The 24,741-nt window shown below is 37.9% G+C and overlaps 2 protein-coding genes across 9 annotated transcripts in view; both read right to left on the minus strand.

The window, feature by feature from the left end:
* Positions 1–4,023: 4,023 nt before the first annotated feature.
* On the minus strand, positions 4,024–19,257 carry pdzph1 (PDZ and pleckstrin homology domains 1). 7 transcript variants are annotated; one of them, XM_077497943.1, is made up of 13 exons: positions 19,138–19,257; positions 18,700–18,786; positions 15,938–17,818; positions 15,699–15,860; positions 12,416–12,571; positions 11,684–11,785; positions 11,241–11,351; positions 10,953–11,131; positions 10,718–10,875; positions 10,595–10,637; positions 8,173–8,359; positions 4,421–4,556; positions 4,024–4,173 (listed from the first exon to the last, which is right to left on the minus strand). In XM_077497943.1, exons 2-13 carry the CDS (start codon positions 18,758–18,760, stop codon positions 4,074–4,076), a joined length of 3,276 nt encoding a protein of 1,091 aa, XP_077354069.1. In that variant the 5' UTR covers positions 18,761–18,786; positions 19,138–19,257; the 3' UTR covers positions 4,024–4,073. The 7 variants fall into 7 exon arrangements, with proteins under 7 accessions (XP_077354069.1, XP_077354070.1, XP_077354068.1 ...); XM_077497944.1 differs by having other exon boundaries at positions 12,416–12,565; positions 18,700–18,827; positions 19,138–19,239; XM_077497942.1 differs by having other exon boundaries at positions 18,700–18,827; positions 19,138–19,239.
* Positions 19,258–22,690: 3,433 nt separating this feature from the next.
* The window catches only part of pam (peptidylglycine alpha-amidating monooxygenase), a 65,642-nt gene continuing 63,591 nt past the window's right edge, over positions 22,691–24,741 (minus strand). For both annotated transcript variants that reach the window (XM_077496763.1, XM_077496762.1), the window contains one exon: positions 22,691–24,440. In XM_077496763.1, the coding sequence (XP_077352889.1) occupies positions 24,259–24,440 (182 nt within the window). In that variant the 3' untranslated portion in view covers positions 22,691–24,258. The remainder of the gene's footprint in view (positions 24,441–24,741) is intronic.

The following is a 24,741-nucleotide window of genomic DNA, read 5'->3' on the forward strand; positions in this document are numbered from 1 at the left end:
GGTCTAATTATAGTCTACATTTTGTCACCAAATTTTCAGGTACGCCGGGGACGTGTAATAGTCTTCCAAATTCCCAATCACGGTAAACTAGACTTACCCCAGCACGAAAATGAAGATGTGCCAGTTTTTATGTCCAACGCATGTGCAGCAGGAAATATTACCCGCACAAATGCTAAACTCAACATTATTATCTGTGCAAAAGCAGAATTTTTAGCATTGAATCTCATTAGATTGTGAAAGTCACAATGTTGTGGATGTTTTTGCTTCAGCTTGCAAGTGTTTTTTTTATTTTTTTTAATCTTAGTCAAGCAGGGAGTGATGAATAGTCAGCAGATCACCTCAGTCTTGTTTATTCTTTGCAATATAAAAAAAAAAAAATCAATTTAAACCAGATTGCTGAATCCTCACTTGAGTGGTTGCACTGAGCAAAAGTGACACCACTCCTTCATTCCGCACAGTGAAAATCCATCGTACGAATGGTACAGGACCAGACTGGACCAATTTCACATGCTGGAGATGATCAAAATCAGGCACATTTAAGTGGAAACTCACTTCAAACTCTGTATATCTGTTTAAGTACTTAGTGCTTTGCTTGCAAATATGGTGGGGAAATACATTGTTTTATGTGCATTATTTGTCACTGGCAAAGCGCAGTGTCAATTATGTATGTTTTTATGAGTGTGTTTGTTTGTTTGTTTAAAACATTCACATAACATGTTTTCTGTCCCTGATGGCACTACAGTCAAAAACAGTCGTGATTTTGTGTGTGTGTTTCAGCACCAGATCGCACACTTTGCTGCTTTATTTCATGTTAGCAAGCCATAGGGACACCTGCAGTCCTGGAGAAAAAAATAAATATTTGTACACCTTTTGAGGTTTTTGTGTACCGTATTTGTGTGCGCGCATATTTTGATTGTTTTGCTTTGAAATGAAGCAGTCAGTCAATTATTTTGTCCCATAACAGATCATCTCCAGTGTGGGATGTGATATGCAATATAAGTCATGAAATATTTATTTATTATGTTGATTAACAAGCTACAACACATTCAAAGGGTGTACAAAACCAAAGTGTGCTTGTGTACTGTATATAAACTCACCTCTTCTCTCACGTGACTGTTTCCGCTCACCAATCACACGTACTGTCCACTTGATGTTAACCAATGACTGTTACAGTACTGATTAAAGCTTATTGCAATCTAAGATGACAGGGAAACTGGTAGTCATGTGTTTTGCTTGATACTCCTGACTTATGAGATTATAAAGCAGTCAATAGTTATTGACAAAGGGGGTTGTAATAAAAGAAAAAGTGAAATAGAATAAGAATGAAGACATTTAGGGATCTATATTCCTAGACAATACAGATGCAATTTAGCGATTTTAAAGCCAATGAGCAGAGCCTCTTCTTTTTGCGGCAAATTAACTCAGGATTGTTCACACCCACAAGGGCGCAAAACACCCGTGTTAAACTACGCCAAGCTCCACGTGTCTGTGAAAATACCAAAACAAAGTATAGACGTGCTACTGGCTGGGAACTCCCTGAACTTTTTGTTTAAATTATAAAACAATGGTCTTAAAAAACAAAAAAACAAAACCTTCAACATTTTGCAAGAAAAAAAAACGTTTTTCAATAAACATACCACAAGGTCAGGCAAAATGATCTGACACATTTGTAGGTTTAATAAAAGACAAAGAAACAAAAAAGTAACAAAAAAGTGTTTTTATTTTTCGAAAAGCACATATGCCATGCTACGGAGCCCCTCTGGTGTCAGGGTCTGATTTTATTTTATTTTTTTTGCTAATCTGTACCCACAGTTTACTAATCTGTACCCACAGTTTAGTAAACCGTACCCACGGTTTAGCTCTTCTGTGGTGTTATGTAATACGCATGCGCACGCAACGTTCGAGTGGTTGCTTGACAGCAGCGAACGGCTGCTTCTTTTTATCTTAAACTAGATTTATGTATTCGGTTGATGTGTAATGTTGCGCTTGTGCCACTGTGAGGCGCTCGAACACTTTTCTTCTTTCTTTCTTTTACTTCCGTGTTAAGGCTGAAGGCTGTTGAAATGCAGACGTATTTTGTTGTGCTCCGCAATTAATACTTGGCTAAAGAAACTTCATCTTTCCGTCATCCATTCATCCGAATGCATCGTTAAGCTGCCAAAAGTCTACAGTTTAAGATAAAAAATGAAAAAAAGCAGCCGTTCGCTGCTAATACTGCTGTCAAGCAACCACTCGAACGTTGCATGCGCATGCGTATTACATAACGCCACAGAAGTGCTAAACCGTGTGTACGGTTTAGTAAACCGTGTGGGTACAGATTAGTAAACTGTGGGTACAGATTGTTAAACTGTGGCTCCAGTTACTAAACTGTGGGTACAGATTAGCAAAAAAAAAATAATAAAAAATTCAGACCCTGACACTAGAGATGCTCTGTACCATTCTGTTTCAGCGCGATGTACACCAGTCCAATTCATGGCATCAACTGAAAAAGAAACAAAAAATAATGACACTATACAGGAACAAAACAAAAAGGCATTATATGGGAAAAAAAATGGCATTATACGTGCTTTTCTAAAATAAAAACGCATTTTTGTTTCTTTATTTGTCTTTTATTTAACCTACAAATGTGTCAGATAATTTTGCCTGACCCTGTATATACTAACGGCATTTGAAGACAGTTAAGAGTTGGAGTTTGTATTTTATTATTATTATTTTTTTTGCTTTTACACAAATACCCTCTGTTACTTAAAAGAATATAAATATTGGTTGTCGACCCTCTTGACTTCTAATAATCAGTATCTGCCCTGAAAAAACATACTTGTCTATACTGCTAGTATTTAGCACTGATTTGGCAAATGTCCTTAAAACTCTTTAATTTCAGCAGCACCTTCAGTCGAAACACTTAAAGAAAAATGTTCATTAAGTATTTAGGAAAATAAACACAAAAAATAATAATAATAATAATATTTATAATTATTATTATTATTATTATTATTATATTAATTATAATTAAAATTATAATAATAAATAATCCTAATAATTTGGAACACAATGAAGAGAGACCCATGCTGCATGAACACTTCGATCTTATTGTACAATTTATTAAGAAATCATACTTCACATACAATAGTGTTTGTTAGTTGTTTTTTTTTAAGTAGAAAGTACAATACAGTACAATATCGGCACAGAAACTAAGCAATGTTAACACTAGAGATCGTAACTAGATAGCAACAGTTTTGACATTCACATGCATGTAAAAAACAAAACAGGAAAACAAACTAATGCAGAAATGAGGAGTCTCTTTCCCAACTTCTGAATGTAAAAAAAACAAAAAACATTACATCATACAGAAAATATAACTTTATTGTCAATATTACAGGAACAATGAAGATCAGTTTGGTATCTCCTCGCAATTAGCAGCGTTAAAGATAAAAATAAAAAATAAAAGCAATATATCATAATCACAATTACTCACCGGGAACAAAATCAGACACAAGTTTGGGAATACAGTATCCTGTGTCTGTATTATACAGTAATAATCGTCTGTTGATCTCATTGATTATACTGCACTTATGTAAAGGGGGTGGGAGGATAAATGCATTTCACAACTTGGTGGCAAAAGTTTTTATTTTATTTATTTTTTATTTTATTTTTTATCCTTTGCTTTATTGTCCTCTAAAATAAAAAAAATAAAAAAATAAAAAGAAGAATAAATTTAGACTGTTATAAAAGCTATGCACTGACTTGTGTATAGTGTTGTCTCACAAAAAGATAAATATCTGATAAATATATACAGTAAATACCTGAAGAAATATGAAGGATGGACACACTTTTGTGAGATACTGCATATGTATGAACAAACTACAAAAATGGCTTCGCAGGGTCTTTATTATTATTATTATTATTATTATTATTATTATTATTATTATTATTATTATTGTTGTTGTTGTAATTAACATGAGGTTTCTGATCAAAGTGAATTTGATTAACAAATGCTCTGCAATGCATTCTAACATTAAGATATTTAGTTTTGTTTTTTTTTAACAGCAGTTACCTGCTTGAATTTATTTGCTTTACATTCTAGTAGCTTCTGGTGGTTGACTCATGTCATTCTGAAGGGCTTGATGTAAAGGCAGCCACTTGTTAATTGATGTTTTAAAAGCAATAATCCATCTGTTAAAAACACACACACAAAAACAATCACTATTATTTTATTTTCACAAAAAAAAAAAAAATGCTAAATGTCTGCTGACTATAGGCATCGAAAATAATGTACTGTATTCTATTTATTCCAAACAATATTACAGGTAGGATCAAAAGGAGTCCAAAAATGCCATGCTAAAGATCTGTATTCAGTGAGAAAAGTAACATCACTGGCGGCACATTTAGTAAAATCAAATAAGAATGCAAAGTCTCCTACCGTTTGTTGTCATTGGGATTGTCTGCACAGAAGTAGAAAGTCTTAAACTCATCCGATGGTGGTTTCAGCTCAATGATGGATTTCTTGCTTCCAAAATGCTGTTCTCGCACCATATACCCTTGAAGGTAGATCCCTCCTAAGGACAAAAAGAGTGTGAAATGAGGAATTTTTAACTTACGTTCACCATTCCCCTTTACACATCTTTGAACAGGATACACCATAGTGCACCCTTTAATGGCTGACTTTGTATTACAAGTACAGGAAGTTCAGTGCACACTATTGGCGCTGTGTAGCCAGAAATCCAGGATAGCAATATCATGTATTTGCATTTATCATAATGTGGGCTGCTTATGTGGTCGAGTTATTCAACTTGATGGGGTATTTTCATAGTCGGATGTCGTGGGAGGGATCACAGCCAACTTGTTTGCTATCCACTGGAAGCTGTTCCCAATTCCATTTTATTTCAGCACGCAGAGAGGCAAACGGTATCCAAGGCATGTAGATGCAGGATACAGGCCATGCAAAGTACATTTATAAAGAACTGTAAGAAGACCGGCATGTGCGGAGGATATAGAATTGGCTGCGGCGGAGTGGGCACTTGGAGACCACCTTCTACTCCTGATCGTACGTCTGTGTGTGCCCAAGTTAGGAGGAGCATTATCCAGGATCTACTCGAAGTCGTTCACTCCCAGCTATTTTCACTGAAGCAATGCCCTTCGCTCCCGGTTTTACTGGATTTTGACTGATTTTGCAAGGCCCACAGAATATCATGTTATATTGCTATAAAAAAACATGGAGAAAAAAAGTGTATTTTTTTTTCTGTTTCTGTTTTGCAGCAATTAGCATTAGAATATAGCTAAGTTTCATCATTATTCACAAATCTGGTTGATCTCTTATACTCTGCTGCCACCTGCTGGCCGTTTTCGTAATTACATTTTTTTCACCCATTCTTAGCAGTTGAGAGGCTGCATCAAAGCCTTCTGTAGTCTAGCATTAAAAAAAAATTATAATAATCTCTTTCAAATAGAACGTATTTATACGTTTTTGGGAGCAAATGAGTTAACTGATTTTGCAAGGCCCACTGAATATTGTGTTCTATTGCTACAAAAAGACGGAACATACCAAAAGAAAGTTTAGAGTCTCTTCTCTCATCAGAAAAAAAAAGTATATTTCTATCTGTTTCCGTTTTGCAGCAATTAGTGTTATTATACAGTGGAACCTCTACTTACGAACGTCTCTTCATACGAAATTTTCGAGTTACGAAACGCCTCAACGGGAAAATATTGCCTCTTGTTACGAAAGAAATTTCTAGATACGAAAGGTAAAAATACATTACAGAACACAACATACTTTCGGCTATGGCTATTTCCTACCATAGGTATCTACGAGCGTAAATACTAGATCGGTGTTTGTGCATCATTCTGGCATCCCATTGGCTAAGAGGAACCTCTACCATAGGTATCTATGAGCGTATTCTAGATCGGTGACTATACAGCGTCCTTATCATTCATCCCGCGGCCCATGAGGTGTTCCGATAGTTTTTCGTAAATGTATGAACTAACGGCCAACGAATTTGTGCAAAAATTCAAACAATTGGTGATTGATGAAGGCACAGTAAGTTTTTAATTGAGACGAGACGGGCCTTTTTTTTTTTTGAAAAAGATGCCTCGCCATACCGGCAGTTTCCATGAATTTTCAGAATTAGTTTAAAAGAATCGCCCAGAAAAATTGTTCACCAGTCGGGCGTTTGCTCACTAAGATGATGTTTGCCTTGGACATTTCCGAAGGATTGTTTAAATAATAAAAAAAAAAAAAAAAAAAAAAAAAGCAAACATCCATGGATCAGTTCTTTACAAAACACCAGGCAAAAATAAGAGAGAGAGAGGAGAGAGAGGAAAACATGAACCAAAGAGGGCAAAAAACGATGAGGACATCAGTTAAAAAGGTAAATGACCATCATTTTTATTCTTTACTCTATTCTTGGTTTTTTCATTATGCACAACTCTCATTTATTGAGCAATAATCTAATTGTAACATGTATTTGTTACATGTTTTGATGCATTTTTATGCTTTATAAAACATTTATGTCCGAATTTTGGGAGGCTTGTAACGGATTAGGGCATTTACATGGAAAATGCGTCTCTACTTACAAAATTTTCTACTCAAGAACTTTCTTCCAGAACCAATTAATTTCGCAAGTAGAGGTACCACTGTATAGTTAAGATTCATCAGTATTCGCAAATGTATTTAGAATTGTGAGTAAATGAGCATTTTTCAACATGTCCTGGTTTATCTCTTTTGCTCTGCTGCCATCTGGTGGTCATTTGTGTAATAACTACCATTTCTTCAACCGTTCTTTGCAGTTGAGAGGCTGCATCAAAGCGTTATGTATGCTCTAGTACAGGGGCGTCCAAACTTTTTCATTTGAGGGCCACATACAGAAAATCAGAAGGACGCAAGGGCCACAGAATGTTATGAAGAGAAATTGTTTTTGGTCTTAAAAATTGTACAAATAATTTATTTGTGCTTTTGCATATTTTGAAAAATGGTACAGTACATTAACCAATTTATTTGTAATATGGTAGTATGGTTATTATAGTTTTGGAATTTTTTATTTTAGTTTTTATTTCGTTTTGAGCTTTGTTTTTAAATGTAGTTCATTTTAATTAGTTTTCAGGATGGTTCTGTTAGTTTTTATTACTTTTAGTTCTTTAATAAATGCTTAGTTTTAGTTCAGTTAGTTTCAGTCTTAGTTTTAATTTTTTTTTTTAAGTGTATTACTTGTGCGCAATATTTAAATAACAGCATGGGCGCAACGTAATCTGAAGGTGATTTTCTATTGGCTGCTGCAAGATGACGTCGCTTCTGTGTGACATACTTTCAAACGTCATTATTCTGGTTTATATCAAAATAAATCTACTAAAAATCACATTTAAAATCATTCCCAAAGGCTCATGCATTAAATTAATTACCAAAGACTAAACCGAAGGACATTTTTGCTATAATTATAGTTTTAATTTTAAGTTTTGTAAACATAAAATGTAGTTTCAGTTAATTTTCGTTTTTTTAAAAGCATTTTCGTTGCTATTTCATTTCATTAACTTTTTGTTTTTGGAATTTTAGTTTAACTAAAATAACCTTTTAATGGCACCTGTGTTTTTCCAACACCCTCCCTTCTTACTTTGACCATCTCCAAGCATTTTTGTTTTTGTTAATTTATTTTAACTGAGTCAAATGCAATTTTTAGCATATGCCGCGGGCCACTGAAAAATGGACGGGGGGCCGCAAATGTCCCCCGGGCCGTAGTTTGGACACCACTGCTCTAGTATATTAAAAAAAAAAAAAAAAAACGTATAAATACGTCTTTCGGACACTTACAGCATTTAAAATAGAACTTATTTATATGTTTTTGGGTGCAAATGAGTTAAAGATGCATTGCGGATTTTGTCACTTTCTTACTCATGACTGCCACCTTTGTCCTAAAACATTACTGCAGCCTCTGTCCGTCTTGTGTATGGTGCACGTGCACATGTGCACAATGTACATGATCAAACTCTTCATTTTTTCAGTTTTCTTGGAGGCTGTGCTCGAAACCGACCACTTTAGCGTTAACGTTAACATTTTAAACTCTACAGTACACCTTTACGGAAAAGTGACTTGAAATAACCTTTGTTGTGTATTGGCCCAGTCAAGGTTTCCATTGACATCACTGTAAATCTGCCAAATCACACATTCTGCTGATATTTCCATACCATGTGCGTGGGTTGCACGGATACCACTGTACAAGTAGAGGCAGCCATCCTTCAAAATGGAGTAGTGCTGCACCCATGTATCCTTGCTTTTGTCCATTTTATGAAGCAAGCCGAGGCACTCTGGGTTTTTCACAGCCAGTGGAGGGAGACCGGAGTTGTGTCTGGTGACATCCACCCACACGTGGTACTGAAACACCAGAGTAGAGGAGATTAGTGCCAAATATAACAGATTAGTGTCTGTGAGTGGAAGTCCTGTTGATGAGTTCCTTTTGCGATGTATAGAACTGTCAACAGGCAGTCTTACAAGCCCTAAATGACAAAATTGTGAAGATAGTTTTCTTTGGGTAACTTTAACTTCACACTAAATATTACCAGAATAGCATTGTCAATTGATTAGCATCTCCATTAACTCATTCACTCCCAGCCATTTTCACAGAAGCAATCCCGTTCGCTCCCGGCTGTTTTACTGGATTTTGACAGATTTTCCAAGGCCCACAGAATATTGTGTTCCATTGAAATAAAAACATGGAACCTATCAAAAGAAACATTAAAGTCTCTTCTTTCATCAGGAAAAAAAGTGCATTATTAAGTGTATTATCTATCTGTTTCCGTTTTGAAGCATTAGACTATAGCTAAGTTTCATCAATTTTCACAAATCTATTTAAACTTTTGAGTAATTGAGCTTTTTTTCAACATTGCCCTGGTTCATCTCCTTTGCTCTGCTGCCACCTGCTGGCCGTTTGTGTAATAACTAGCATTTCTGCAACCATTCTTTGCAGTTGAGAGCTGCATCAAAGCCTTCTGTATGCTCTAGCATTAAAAACAAACAAAAAAACGTATAAATATGTCTTTGGGACACTTAAAACATAAAAAAAACATATTTATATGTTATTGGGAGCAAATGAGTTAAAGAGGGAAGTCAATAAAATAAAAAATCTTGACGATAATGTTCTATGCAGCTCCACTAGTCTAAATACTGTATAGTATTCTGGTTATTATTGCGTTAGTGGTATATGAGTTAAGCACCAAAATCCAGCAGTTTTTGTCAATATCAATATTTGCCACTTGCTGTCGAGTGAAAATGACATCACAGTTGCTCATATCTCAGGCAACAACCAATCACAGCTCAGCTTCAGAAAACAGGTGAGCTGTGATTGGTTGTTACCTGAGACCTGAGCAACTGTGACGTCATCTTCAGTCGACAGCAAGTGGCAAAATGGCCGCCCCCTGAGATGCATAAAAAAAGGGCTGGATTTTGTTGCATAACAGATAACAGGTCAAACAGATAACAGGTATGTCAGATTGCCTGAACACATACAGTATCGTACTTGAAAAATAACATGTTTTGTATGTTGTTTTATGTTTTATATTTGTTGTTGCAAAATGATCTTTAACATCTTGTTTATTTCAGTCGAAAAAGAAGTACAATGAAGCCAGAATTTTAGTTATTCTTTGTATTTGTAGTTTCTGAACACTCTATGATAAAGTATTTGTTTAGATCTCCTTTCCTATGATCACTTATCGGTAGTGCACTTTGTTTAAGAGAAATAAAAAATATATATATATTTTATGTTTGTAATATTTCTGGAAAAAACATTGATAAATATCTATTTCTCAACAATGATTAAGCTATTTGATGATGCAGCTAATTATATATATATATATATATATATATATATATATATATATATATATATATATATATATATATATATATATATATATATATCGGCAATGTCTGATTGGTGTATCGAGGCCTCAAAATGATATAAATGCCAAATTTCTATTTAATTTTTCGACAAAAATCAAACCACAATTTGTATTTTGTCTAGCCATGCGAATTAAAAAAACAAACTACATCATGTAACGTAAAAGTCAGTTACTAAAACCCATCTGTAAACACAAACACTCGTCAAGGGTGTAATCCTTGTTCCTGCCTGTAATGATTAACGTGCATACGCCGAGACAGCCAATCAGTGATGGTACTATGATCAGTTACATGAAATGGTCCAATGATTGATGAATGCTATGATCAGATCATGCCGAAGACAGAAAATACAAGCTGACAGGCAAATTTAAAATTGGCAGAAACACAATCCCCCCCCCCCAAAAAATGGACGTTAAGAGAAAAGACACCAATTGATCACTGTAAGGTTAAAATACATTACACATAACATACAGTTTTGGAATTGTAATGTGCATAATATTACATTAATGTTCTCAGTAAGGCCTTAAATTATGGCATTGGAGCAAAAAGGACATTATTTAACATGTATGTATATTATATTTAAAAAATTAGGTTAATTAAAAAAAAAAAGAAAGAAAGAAGAAGTTGACTTATTCATTGACTGTTACCAGTTTTAATCAAAATTATTATCCAAACTGTTCCAGGGTTGCATTAACGTTAAGGCTTGACTCTTACCTGCATAATAGGATGAATCGCTCTTTCCATAGCTTCCAACCACCTAAATCCACAACAAAAAAGTTGATTATATACACACTCATAAATAGTAAACAGCTTCTTGTCTTAAAGAGTTTTATCTACCTTTTCATCTCCTGGTTGGAAGTTGCACAGAGGTAGTACACCCTATTTGCAGATAGAGGATGGCACTTTAACACAAAAGGTTTACCAAGGGAAAGATCCGGCCCCACCTCAGCCCCTTCCATCTTTAAAGCTGCTAAAGCTTGACTTTTGCCTTCATCCTGTAATAAACAAAAACATGGACTAATGTCAGATAACCCTGTGGAGTTGTTTAGTAAAAGGGAAGCTATAAACTCACCCGTTTGTGTCTGTAGTAATAAAGCAAGCAGTCATGTGTGAGTACAAACCACCTCTTCCTCCAGCCTCTAATCAGACCAGACTGGGTACGCTTGTGAAGATATCCACGACATGCTGGTCTGGGGGTATTAGGACCACGACCAATATCTGAGCCAATAGTCAAAGTTAGCTCCTCTGGACCTAAAACAATAATTTTGCAAGTGAGCTCATAGTTTTGTTGCTTCTCATTAGTATCTAGATTAGAGTATAATTAGATAAAGTCGCCAAGTGAGTTAATGGCCAAGTATACCTTGGCGAGCCAAGTTAGCCGCCTCAGAGTGAGAAATGCTGGTGACATCAGTTCCATTGACAGCCAGGACATAGTCACCGACCATCAAACCCGCTTCCTCTGCTGCACCATCTGAAACCACATACATTAGTTTCCTCTGGGTCCTTGCTTCCTCCCACATTCCAAACAAGTGTACACTAACAAAAACTTTTTAGAAATTTAGCTTTCGGATGAAATGTAAGGATAAACCTCAAATGTACTATAACCCTGTGAATAGGATGACCGCGCCTCTCCCCAGAAAATGTCAGAGATCGGCTCCAGTTACTCATCATCATGGTTAGGACGTGGTAGAGAAAATCAATGGATGGAACTACTAAGAAGGTAATTTTAGAAAGTGCTTAGAATCTCTATTTAAAGTGTAGGATACCAAGGTCAGTCTCTTTGAGTGTTTGTGATTGTCTTACTTGTGTCAACTTCAGTGACCACAATGGGATTAGAGAACTGTATTCGAAAGCCCCAAGGGTAGTCTCCTATTCCTTTGTCGATCTTGACAGTCCTCTCACGAACTGAAAAAATTAGATTTATTGCATGGAGGTAGTAGGTGCTACAAAAGGTGAAATCTAATGAGGTAATGAGTATAGTATTTTATTAATCCCTATTTTTTTTAGAAAATAGAGAAAAATAAATATTGGGCTGTTCCAAAAAAATAGCAGTAGGTGTCAACGGTTGTTTGTCTATAAGTGCCTTGCGATTAATTAGCGAGAAGTTCAATATACCTGCCCGCTCGGCCAAAGACAGCTGGGATAGAGTGCAGCTAACCCAGCTAACCTTATTAAGCACAAGCGGTGTAGAAAATGGATAGGTGGGTATTGTAATGTGTGACTATTTTGGGCCGAGTACAGCCATGGATGGGCGCTACTGGATAGCCAAGCAGGGAGCAAAGATGAGCCGAGTGTGCACATGTACTTGCTTTATTAAAAGGACAAACAAAAAAAAAGTTATTGCCGCTATCACACGTTATGATAAAGTGTACAGTTCGGTTCACGACCGGCAAAATAACTCTGAAAGGCAAAACAAAAAAAGTGACCCATCGGCATCACAAAACAAAGTGCCACCATGTGGCACGGTGCCATACTACAGATTGTTACTATATGTATAATACAACTATAGTTATATAGAGTATAAATTCAGCTTACTTGAAACGGTTCGAGTTCGAGCGCTGGAAGAAATGGAACCGGGGACATCTTTCTCTCCTTGATATAGCCATGCAGTGGAATGGAAAGTCTCTGCATAGAATCCTTTGTTTTCATTGTCTTGAATTGTGAGGTCCATCGAGTGAACTTCCTCTGATACTTAAAAAAACAAACAAACACATAAAAACCTGAACATGATAGTTCTACACGAATCGTAACGAGACATGGGAGCATAACTGCTCGCATTAATGACCTTAATTAGTAAATTTGTGCATTTTACCTTTTTTATTTTTATGCACTTTCGATTTTTGTTTCAATTTTTCAAGAATTAAGTCATGGAGGTTTTCCAGTCATGTTTTCAAGGCACGGTCTTCCATTTTCACTCAGGAAAATGCAGTATATAAATACAGGATGTATACAATTGAACTCCTTTTCAATCTACACCTGTGGGCTTCTGTTAATGTGTGGTGGTGATTTTTTCCTAAAATACCGCCCCCCTACCCCCACCCCCGCCTGTATTATGCCATTTTGTGTTTGTTTTGTCAACAGCGGGACGTTTTTGTGGACAGACAGTTGTTTACCCCTCCAGCCAATCGCAGAGCGGGAGGTGTGGCGGGGGGTGTTTCACTCACTGTAGGCAGACGGGGCCGGGCGAAGTTGTCGGCTGCATGACGTCACTCCCGCCACAACTTGACACCACACACGGATTTTTATTTTATTTTTTTCACTCACTCACTCACTCACTCACTCACTCACTCACTCACTCACTCACTCACTCACTCACTCACTCACTCACTCACACAAGCTTACATCATGTAAGCTAGATGGTCTCCCAGGCGGAGAAGTGAACCCACGCCAACCAGCATTGAAGGCAAGTTCCACTCCTCCACCTGGAGCCAGCACGCACGGACTTACACATGAATGGACTGTTGGTCAATGCGTTACCGATAAGCAGCATTGACAATCCGTGCAGGGTCGAAAACAAGAGGAAATCTTGGGATTGCATTTACTCGCTTCCGAGCCTTTAGAAGCGGCTTGGGCTGAAGAGCGACGCAGAGTTGGCCTGCTTGGACAGGTAAGTGACAAACAGAAAATAAAATGTTAGCTTGCTGATTTAGCAAAATGCTAGGCTTAGTCACTTTGACAAGGATAGCTCGGCAATATAGACCGAGGGTGGAACTTTTCTTATGTCCTTATATTTACACCTGGTATTGAAGTTGAAGCTAAGATAAAAGGCTAATGTTGTTTTGAGCTATTGACCCTGTCAGCGATCGCTAAGTGTGGTCAGAGGCAGGGGGCGTGAACGTTGAGCTCGAGTGGGTTGAGCCATGGGAAGGGTCCATTTTGAATTGTTTGTTTACAAACAGAAACGGTCAAAACTCCGGACCTCAACTTTAAGATGATGGCACAGAGTCAGCCCTATTATGAGTTTCTAATGACATTCTCCTGGCTAATGACACTGTGTCTTGTTTTGTTTGATCTAACTGCAGCGTTCCATACGGTGGACCACAGTAGCGTATTCGATTGCACTGGCTTTTTTGTGGTGAGTTGTAGTGCTCTTGAGTGGTTTAGATCGTATTTGGCTGTCAGAACTTGTTGTGTTAACACTGGTTGGAGTCCCACAGTGCTCCACTGTCGTATCAAATGGCATCCCACAGGGTTCAATTCTGGGGCCTCTGCTGTTGTTTTAACTGTCTTGTCGTGTCATTGTATGACTTTGTATGTAGCGTTGGTTTGTTTTAAAATGCACTATAAATAAAGCTGAGTTGAGGAATTCAAGTAAAAGATGTCCTAATTGGAAGCATATAACCTAATCTGCCCAGTTTTCCAAAGGCATATTTGCAGAATATAGAGAATGATTAGTTGACAAATATCCCTTGGAAAGAAAAAGTAATCTGGTATGACCACTGTTTGCATTACGCACCTTGGAAGGAGCGCTTAATGGAAGTTATATTTGGATAGTATGAAGTTTTGTTTACATGTGGTTTCTGATTGCACAGAAATTTTGCAGCTGTTTGATTTAGATGTGTGGGTGTTGTGTCAGTGTTGCTAACTTAGTGGCTTTGTAATGTAATGTAGTGGCTTTATAAACAGCAACTTTTCTGACACCTCTCAAGATTATTTTTTCTAATAACTTCATTTTTTTCTGAATAAAGATGAAAAGAGTTGCCATGAAGTAAAATTCACATCCATCCATCCATCCATCCATCCATCCATCCATCTTCTTCCGCTTATCCGAGGTCGGGTCGCGAGGGCAGCAGCTTTAGGAGGGAAACCCAGACCTCCCTCTCCCCAGCCACTTCAACCAACTCCACCGGCGGGATTCCAAGGCATTCCCAGGCCAGCCGAGAGACATAGTCTCTCCAGCGTGTCCTGGGTCTTCCCCGGGGCCTCCCGCACACCTCTCCAGCCAGCCACCTCAGCTGACTCCTCTCAATGCGGAGGAGCAGCGGCTCGACTCTGAGTCCCTCCCGGATGACCGAGCTTCTCACCCTATCTCTAAGGGAGAGCCCGGACACCCTGCGGAGGAGACTCGTTTCAGCCGCTTGTACCCGCGATCTCGTTCTTTCGGTCACGACCCACAGCTCGTGACCATAGGTGAGGATTGGAACGTAGATCGACCGGTAAATCGAGAGCTTTGCCTTTTGGCTCAGCTCTTTCTTCACCACGACAGACCGATACAGAGTCCGCATCACTGCAGACGCTGCACCGATCCGCCTGTTGATTTCCCGCTCCATCCTACCCTCACTCGTGAACAAGACCCCAAGATACTTAAACTCCTCCACTTGGGGCAGGATCTCATCCCCGACCCGAAGACGACACTCCACCCTTTTCCGACTGAGGACCATGGTCTCGGATTTGGAGGTGCTGATCCTCATCCCAACTGCTTCACACTCGGCTGCGAACCGCTCCAGTGAGAGTTGGAGATCACGGCTTGATGGAGCCAACAGCACTACATCATCTGCAAAAAGCAGAGATGCAATGCTGAGGCCACCAAACCGGACCCCCTCAACGCCTCGGCTGCGCCTAGAAATTCTGTCCATAAAAGTTATGAACAGAATCGGTGACAAAGGGCAACCCTCACTGGAAACGAATCCGACTTCCTGTCGGCAATGCGGACCAAACTCTGGCAACGGTCGTACAGGGGCCGAAAAGCCCGTGTAAAACCACGTAAACCATGTAAAATTCACATTCTAAGATGAAAAGATTCTGGTCTTGTGCAAGTACTTTTGCCTAGTGTTAGTTTTTTAGTAGGCTACTTTGATGCTGATTGCTTCAAACCTGCCTGATTCCTCTGTGATGTCACTGGTAAACGAGCTTCCTCCAGCAGAGCTCCACTGTTTGCTGTCCTTGAACAGTTTTCGCCTCCTGGCCCAGGAGTCGGGTGTACCGTTGTCTGCATCTCTGAGGCTAAGAAGTTTCAGATGCTCTTTGGCCTCCAGTGAAGCTGAAATTACATTAAAGCAATCACAAGACGGATTTATCCAAATACCCACCTTGAATTAGTCATTTCATGTATCTTACATCTGGTAATGGAATTTTTATCCGGTATCTCACTGGTATTCGGATGTTCTTGAATATTTGTTGCTGTGTTTAAAAATCCATTAGCAGGAAATGAAGCAAAAGATTGAGCACAGCAGCTTCCTTTGTTCAGTAGTGACTCTCTTGTCTTCTTATCTCTCAGGGACAGATTGGCATTTTCAGTAAATGCCTTAGGTTTGATGTCATCAAAGGTGCTTGGTGAAGGGCCATCAATGTGCTGCAAAGTGGACATATTGAGGCTTTGCTTACAACTGCCGAGTCCCAACTTTGAATCCTTGAGAAAACTTTGCTTGAATAAACCATTTGTTGCCTTGACGACTGAATTTTCATTTTCGCCTTCACCGTTCTGGCCTGATAGCTTTTGGTGGCTTTGCAAAACGTGTTCCTCTGAACCACTGCAGGATGGAGGAATTCCTTGTATGGCTAGTGCTCTTTGACGGTCTGGACTGTGGCGCTCCAGTTCTCCCATTTCTTGTTCGAATCCACTGTCTGCCACCTCACTTTGATCAGCTGTATGGACACAATCATCAGGATCATCGTATTTGCTTTGTTCTCCAAGTTGTTCGTTGACTGCAAATGTGTTCTCAGGATGATCATCAGAGCAGGGCATGCAGAAAGGCACGAAGGAATGCATGCTTGCGATCCCCAAAGTCTTCGTTTGGGGCATAGGGGAGATGGTTCCTGAGGAAAACGAATCGCTGTAGGATACAAAGTCTTGCGTCAAACTTCGATCCATGCTAGGAAACGTCTGACGTCTTCTCTGTGGGAACAAGCATTCGCTGTGTTCTGCAGCAGCAACACAGGATTTAGTTTTCTGGCATTTGATGAAATCTTTGGTCAAACTAGATCTGTTGGAAGACAACCAAGGTCTGATAGACATGGAGTTGTAATTGTCTGACTCTAAGAACTCATCATTTCCCTTGACTTGCTCATAAAATGTCCGTCCAAATTCTTTATTGGGTACTCGGTCAAATTGTCTTTGTTGCGTCTCACCTGTGCTGCAGGAACTGATCTTACAGGAATCCAGATCGGATACCAGGCCTTCCAAAGTGCAATATTTCCTGTCAGCAAACTCTTGAGGAGGCGGAATGTCCCAGAAGTGATCACTACTGAAGCTTTTGCAAAAGAGTCTCTTCTTTCTTTGAGGTTTAATGTTAATCAGCGCTGGTGGGTATTTTGATATTTGCTCATCATGATCCGTGCATTGAATGTTGCTTGTTACACATTTGAATGCATTTTCTGTTGTGTCCTCACTCACATAACGTGTATAATTTGATGTACTTTGACTTCTGCCAGTGGCCACGTGCTGTAATCGTTGCTCATTATTTGGACTCCACTTTTGTTCGTTTTTGATCTTTCCAAAGTTCTCAGTACAGTCTTGCTTTTCATTTATAACAACAACGGTGGTGTTGATGCCATAGCTATTGTGCTGAGTGAATTCTTTCATTTCAAGCTTCAGATGTGGCCCCATGCAATTAATATTTATGACGTTTGTAACTGGTGGAGCTGAATGAAGAGGATTTTCGCTTATAGGCTCATGCGACTGCTGGAATGTGATCTTGGACAGCATTTCTTTCATATTATCAACAGACACAGATGTTACAATCTTCACTGCCCTCTCTATGTGCTCTGTTGTCGTGGTGTAAGTACTTCGGTTGTGAGATGAACTAATATGACAATCTTGCTTTAGTCTTTTCTCCCTTGGTGGCGCATTGTCACATTTTTCATCATCTTCAGATCCTGACAGAACTTTTTCCTTCCCAAGATATTCTTTCTCCCTTTTTTCAAGGATGTTATGTGTATAGTCCACGCTGTTGTTTTTATCCTGCCTGCATGAAATGTATGGTATACTGGTGACAGTTTCTGGGGAAAAAAAAAAAAAAAAAAAAAAAAAAAGGAAACATTTTTTAAAACCATGAATAGATTTGCAGTAGATTTTCTCTACATAAAGATACTTCTTAATAAAGGATTCGATTGGTGATACCATAAATAAATTGGGTCAGTAATTATTGGCTCACATTTATTTTATTGACCATCACGTTGGGACACATTTATTGGAAAATGCCCTTTTTTTTTTTTGTTGAAATACTTTAATGTCTAATGTTATTTATCATGAGTTTGTATTTTTGTTTGTCACGGTAATACAAGATTATATAGTACATTTGGACTGATCTGGATAAAGATGTAACGATTCAAGGACGGTTTGATTTAAAAGCAGAACAATTCGATTCAGTTCGACTCAGTGGGATTAGGATTCGATATGGTACAGTTTGAGACAGTAAGATACAATGACTTTTTTGTTGCCATTTGAATGAAATTATTAATACTGTAAATGTGGCATTTCCTTCTAAGATAGATCTCTTCGATGAAAGACAATTCAATATGTATCTCAATATATTTTAAAGCGTAAGGATTTGATGCAGTTCGATTTCATGCACTTACATCTTTTACAAGTAAAATCAAACAAGCAAAAAACAAAACAAAAAAAAACAAACGATTTCCTTGTTCAAACCGTTTTTAGTTACACCCTAATACATATGGTTTGTGTCTAGCTGTAAAGCACTTTAATTGAGTGAAATGAATCATTTGTTTCAGAAGGGGTCTCACAAATGTGGTCATAACCTGCCTAATTTTAATATGATACTCCTATAAATCCTTAGGTTTTGTTTCCAAATATTGACACCGTGCTTGCAGGTGAGCAAAAATGTGACTTTGCTCAGCACAAGATTAATGACATCACTCACGTTTACTGCTGCTGGAGCTCCTCCTCCGCCGGCTGTTTCTCCTCCTCCCCCTCTTGCTCATTTTAAAATCCAAAACAGAAACGCCACCTGGCGGTCGGGAGGGACGAAATGGAACAGCCTCACATTAACTGGAATAAAAATTGTTTCGTATGAAAATATGTTTTTTTTTTTTTTGTTTGTTTGTTTTTTTCAAATGTTTTTTGTTGTTGTTATTTTTCTTAGTGGCCAATAGTACAAGTCTAAACTGTTTACTCATCTAACAAATATCAAACAGACCAGAATTTTTCTAGCTTGTCAAATCACACCAAGACAGAACAAACAAATCTGTAAAACTACAAGTTTGCATTTTTTTTTTACTTGGTACCCCAGGAACGTTGTGCTGGTTTCTTACTACAGTGTTACAAATGTGATTATGGTAAATGAAAACGTCCAGCTTACCTTCTAATCAAAAATATCGATGAAAATACTACGTTTAAAGTTAATTACAGCTCCTCCGTACTGGCCACGTCGACGGTGTGGTTGCAGACTGCTCCACTTCTTATTGTTGCTATTCTGAAACGTAAAGCAGCTTACTATGTCTAATCTTCAGAGATACTGCACCCAGCATTGCCAGTGTGAAACATGTTCATTCAATGCAATTCAATTCAACTTTATCACCATCTTGCCAATGTGATGGAAATGATGTAACATCAAGAAAATTATTAATGTTACCGTACAACTAAAACAAGATGCTTTAAGGCACTTATTGCTTTAGTCCGTTTATTTATTTTTTTACTAAATGGAAAACAAACAAACAAAAAACAAAAAACATTCATCATCATTAAGCCTTATAAAAATTGTATGCCATGCACACATAACACATAACCAAACAATGTTTTACATCTAATCTAGGAATATAAACTGATACATTGATACACATCATTCAGATCACCACTCTTACCCGAACCTGGAGTTTTTCTTGTTTTCTTTCTTTCTTTCTTTTTTTTTTTAAACACAGACAACAATCTTTTATCTTGATGATGCTACTTGTACTGTACTCACGCACGCACGTAGCCACAAAATCTGGGTGGCTAGCGTGACACGACACCTCACTGAGAGATGGCCATACATGGACATCATTCATATTTTTCAAACCCTCTCTGTAACCGGGGAGTCATAGCTTCCACAATCAGGGTTTCATATTTGCACCCAAGGCCGGCGCTAGCCATTTTGGTGCCCTAAGGATAAATGTTTTGTGGTGTGCCCCCCCCCCCCCCAACACTCCGTCCTCACACCCCATCACCCCTCCCCTGGTAGAAATGAACAATATCTGAGTATTTGTCAGTTTTGCTTTATTAAACAAAATAACTTGTAAGTTGGGCTGGGTTTGAAATATCGATATATCGCTATCATATCGATACACCTTTTCGTATCCCAATATCGATACATAAAACCATGTATCAATATATCGACCCCCCCATTTTTGTCAATTTATTTACACAGCCTGTGCTGTGGTTGTAATTTATTTAAATTATTATTTATTGTTTTTATAAGGCCATGTTAAATGAAACAGATTAATGTAACTGCAATGGATTCAATTCCTAATTTAAATATTCATATTCTTAATAATGCATTAAATTAGAGCAAGAAGTTTCTACTCTTTGCAGCATTGGTACTTTTGACTGTCTAAAATATGTGCTGCATGAATTTCTCAACTGAATCGAAAATCGTTGTGAATCATGAATTGAATCGGGCCCTTGTGAATCGAATTAAATCGATTCTGGAAATCTGAATCGATACCCAGCCCTACTTCTAAGTGTCAATATTGAAGTTTTAAAACTGTTCACAAAAATAAGTGATAAATAACAAGTCTTTATAAAACTAACAATGACACCAAATACTCAAATAAATAAAGCTAAATGAATTAAAATAAAACTCAATGCCACTACTATTAACAAATAAACATCTGGAAATAAACAAAGTGCAAGCAAGTTAGTAGAGGCCCTACAGAGGCACATGTCTACATTTCTGGGCTGCAAAATCGGCTATCAGGTCATCATATGACAGCTTTTGTGCAATTTCCGCATTTATGTTAGGGTATGAAATGCTCCTTGAACATATTGAAGCATTGATCCTGTATTCAGAAATACAAGACAATATTCAGGGGTTCTACAATGAAATATGGTTTTGAACCAACCATGGTACAAACATTTTCTAAATTGATTAGGATTATGGTATTGTGCAGGCCTATATTTAAAACACAGGTACATGAAAATTTTAATAATCTACCTTTTTAGAGAAGGAGTGATAGGGCACTATGTAAAAATTCTGGACATAATGTTAAAACTATGAATATGAAATGAAGAAATCTACTTAGCCTTAAGATGATTATTATTATTATTTTAAAATTACACTTTTACCAGTACATGCCGCTCTTGGCCGTTCCATATGAAACAATATTGTCTCGTCACATTCCATTTAACATACTGTATAATGAACGTGCTGGTCACAACCATTCCACTGCGGCGGTTTGGAGTGTTTTTTTTTTTTTTTGCTAACTGTGGTCATGTAAACGTAGCTGCTACAAAATAAACAAATTGTCATTGTCATACCTGCAAGTGACGCGCGAGCATCATCTCATTGTTTTTTCTTTCCTGTCTTTCTTTCCCCCAATTCTTGATGCCTTTTTGATGACATGTCCAGATATCCAAGAATAAACTTCTGCCAAATTTGCGATTGAAGCATAAAGTGCACCCCACCCCCCTCCCCCTTTCCCTAGTAGTTTGCTCCGTTGGAGCAAAAGTGCACCCCGCAGCCCTCCCCCTTTCCCTAATAGGAACAAACTACTGTACTAGGGGAGGGGGGGCACCAACGTAGACCAGCGATACCGCTCGTCGAGTAAATAATGCTATGTTATTTTTTGTATTTATTAACATGCTTTACAAGCTTTTATTTTAAATATTAGACACTGATATTATAATTACTAATATGATTATTTTTACGGGCTTGATTTGTTTTTTGGTGCCCCCTTAGGCAGTTGGTGCCCTACGCGCAGTGTGTGGTAAGCGTATGCGGAGCGCCGTGTCTGTTTGCACCCATGCTGTTTGCACAAAATCTAAGCAGAAACTAGTAAAAAGTAGAGGTGTCAAAAGCAGTGCGTTAATTTTGAGTTAATTTAAAGTTCCTTTAACGTCACTATTTTTTTTTTTTTAATGTGGAATTAATGACTGCCCCATAAAAATACAAAAAAAAAAAAAAAAGTCTGGACTGGGGGAATTCCAGTCGCAATGCAGAAGACACGTCCATGTCAAAATTTAGCAGTAATAAATTTAATAATAATGCAAAACGCGCTGCAGACAGCTGATCCGTGCGTCTTCCGTCTTCGAAAAGACAAACAACTTGAAGATTAGTGCGCGTCTATCAGCTCTATGCGGGGCGCCGAGCAGTGATACGAACGAACAGAAAAGTAGTGCCGGCAGTAATGGCGTCTGACTTTTTTTTTTAGAAAAGGAGTTTAATGATGCAAATGCATCACTCTTTTGAACACTAATTGTTTATCGAAGAAAAACGCTTTATTTCCGTGACCCCAGCCAACTTGCTGGAATATTTTCCTCTCGTCCAACACCGGACCAGAACTTGTGTCACAGATCACTGTCAGGGGTAAGTCAGTGCTGATCGCACACACTGGAGGTGAGGATGAAATAGAGATTCATGTCAAAAAATCCGAACTGTTCCTTTAAGTAGCTATTCTGTTCCAATCCAAGCCCACTTACGTGTTTGTGGTATGGCATGTTGGTGACACACACAAACTTATGTATTATGGAATATATACAGCTGTGGCACATACTGTACATGTATCTGGCTAACTTACTTTCACTGATTTATTTATTTTTTGGTCAGGGGGATTTATTTCTGTTTAGATACAACACCCACATAGGTAGAAATCCAAGGATGTTGTGTGACAAAAAGAAGAAAAAACAAAACTTCCAAATACACCTCCATGACACCAAGATGCTTTGCAAACACTTTATTACACAAATACCATTGTTACTAAAATAGTACCTTTGCAGCAAAACCGGTGTCACAATAAATATCAGTTCACGTGTGACTGCAACATCCTATTTCTATGGCATGCTTTTAATACATTAATCATTCAAATGACAAATGAAGCAGATAAACAGAGAGGTGATTGGTGGAAGGGAATGAACACTCAAGCAAGTGAAACACTCAGGGAAAACACTTTTTTTTTTTTGGTGGCGTGTGCATGTAATTAAGGTGTTGACAGTCTCACCTTGAATACCATGCCAATGCCGTTAAGTAATATCTGCCAACATTCTAATTAAATATCCGACTTTTGTAGCCATACATTTCCGCTACCATCCATCCTTCGACAAGTATGTTTAATTTCACATAAAACTCCAAACATACATCTGCTCCAATAAAAAATCAAGTTTAGGTTAATTCAGGCCCGAATTGTTATTCTGCCTTTGTGTTCACACATCCAAATCAAATCAAGTGTTCTATTGATTACTGAATAAATATGCCCTTCAATTTTGGCTGGGCAACAACATTCAGGGTGTACTCAGCCTCAAGCTCCAAAGTCAGCTGGTTTACACTCCAACTCATTCAGACTCAAGTGAGGATTAAGTGGTTGAGAAAGTAGACTGATGCTTATTGATTGAATAATTGAAAGGGGCGTGGCATATTCCTGGATACAGTGCTATAGACTAGGCTGTTCACCAGAGCCCATTACATTTCCACAAAACAAAACATTTATGAGTAAATACAGTAGCCACTGATGGTGAAGGATGAAAAATCAGCACAAGGGTACAAGCTATAATGGCAGCAGCAATTTCCCTCCTGTGTGTACATTTTGTAATGGCAGATGACGACAAAAGGCAAAATATGAAAAGGCACAAAATTGCAATAGAAATGTGACTGAGTCAAAACGTGGACCAAAGATGAATAGATCTATTATAATATGGAATTTTCATACACGGAAGATATTTATGTATGGAAGAATGCACTTTTGCTGTTAAAATAACTTTACATTGAATGAACATATCAATTTTTTAGAATGCCAACATTTCTGTAGTCCAAATTTCATTCAAGGTTTTCAGGTCTAACATCACAATTTGTAGATTGTGAAAAAGAAGCTTACTAAAAAGAGCATTTAAAAAACAAAACAAAAACATAAACAGTAGTTTTATTTTTACCCAACTGTGATCATATTTACCATCCATATTTTTATATGCTCATGCAGGCTGTAAACTGCAAATGTGTCAAATGGTTCAATGTGAATTTTTTTTTTGAGAAAATTAAAAAATACCTCACTAAAATCAACAAAAGACCACAAAAGTTCAAATTGAATATAATTGAAGGAAAAAAATTTGCTATATTTTGCTCAAGAGGGCATATTAAATTAAGATTAAATAAACCAATTTAATCATAGCAAAAAAAAACAAAAAACAAAAAACAACATATATACAGTCCATACTTAAATATATAAACAATAAGGCATCTAACAACAGTTACATGATGACGAATGTAAGCAGCAGGTTGCGGCGGGGTCGGAATCTCCTAAGAGGAGGATGGAGGCGGCGGGGGACGAGCGCTGTACTCTTCGTTCTCAGACTCGCTGCTCTCCTCCTCGTTCCTTTCCTGGTCGCTGCCTTCCGTGCTCAGCTGGTCGAAGCCCTGACGACTGTAACCCTGATGGGAGGCAAAGAAGTTTCCCAGGTTCAGGCTGCCGACTGCTTTACCTGAGCACAGGGGGAGACGTCACAAATATCAAAGATCAAATTACATGAACAATAAATACCACATTACATACTCTAGTTATGACAATTCGCTTCTTCCTTGACAAACGCGCCATATTTTTCTGGTACAAAAAACAAACAAACAAACAACTATACAGTATGTGAAGCTTCAAATCCCAGGACAAAGTCGCACGCACACAAACGCACAAAAAAAAAAAAAAAAAAAAGAGCCAATGATGATAAGATGTTGAATCGGTAAGACTGCCGAATGAACAATTCTGAGCTCTCTCTTTAACAAAAAAGA

The sequence above is a fragment of the Festucalex cinctus genome, chromosome 15 (genome assembly GCF_051991245.1).
Source record: "Festucalex cinctus isolate MCC-2025b chromosome 15, RoL_Fcin_1.0, whole genome shotgun sequence".
In the NCBI taxonomy this organism is placed as follows: domain Eukaryota; kingdom Metazoa; phylum Chordata; class Actinopteri; order Syngnathiformes; family Syngnathidae; genus Festucalex; species Festucalex cinctus.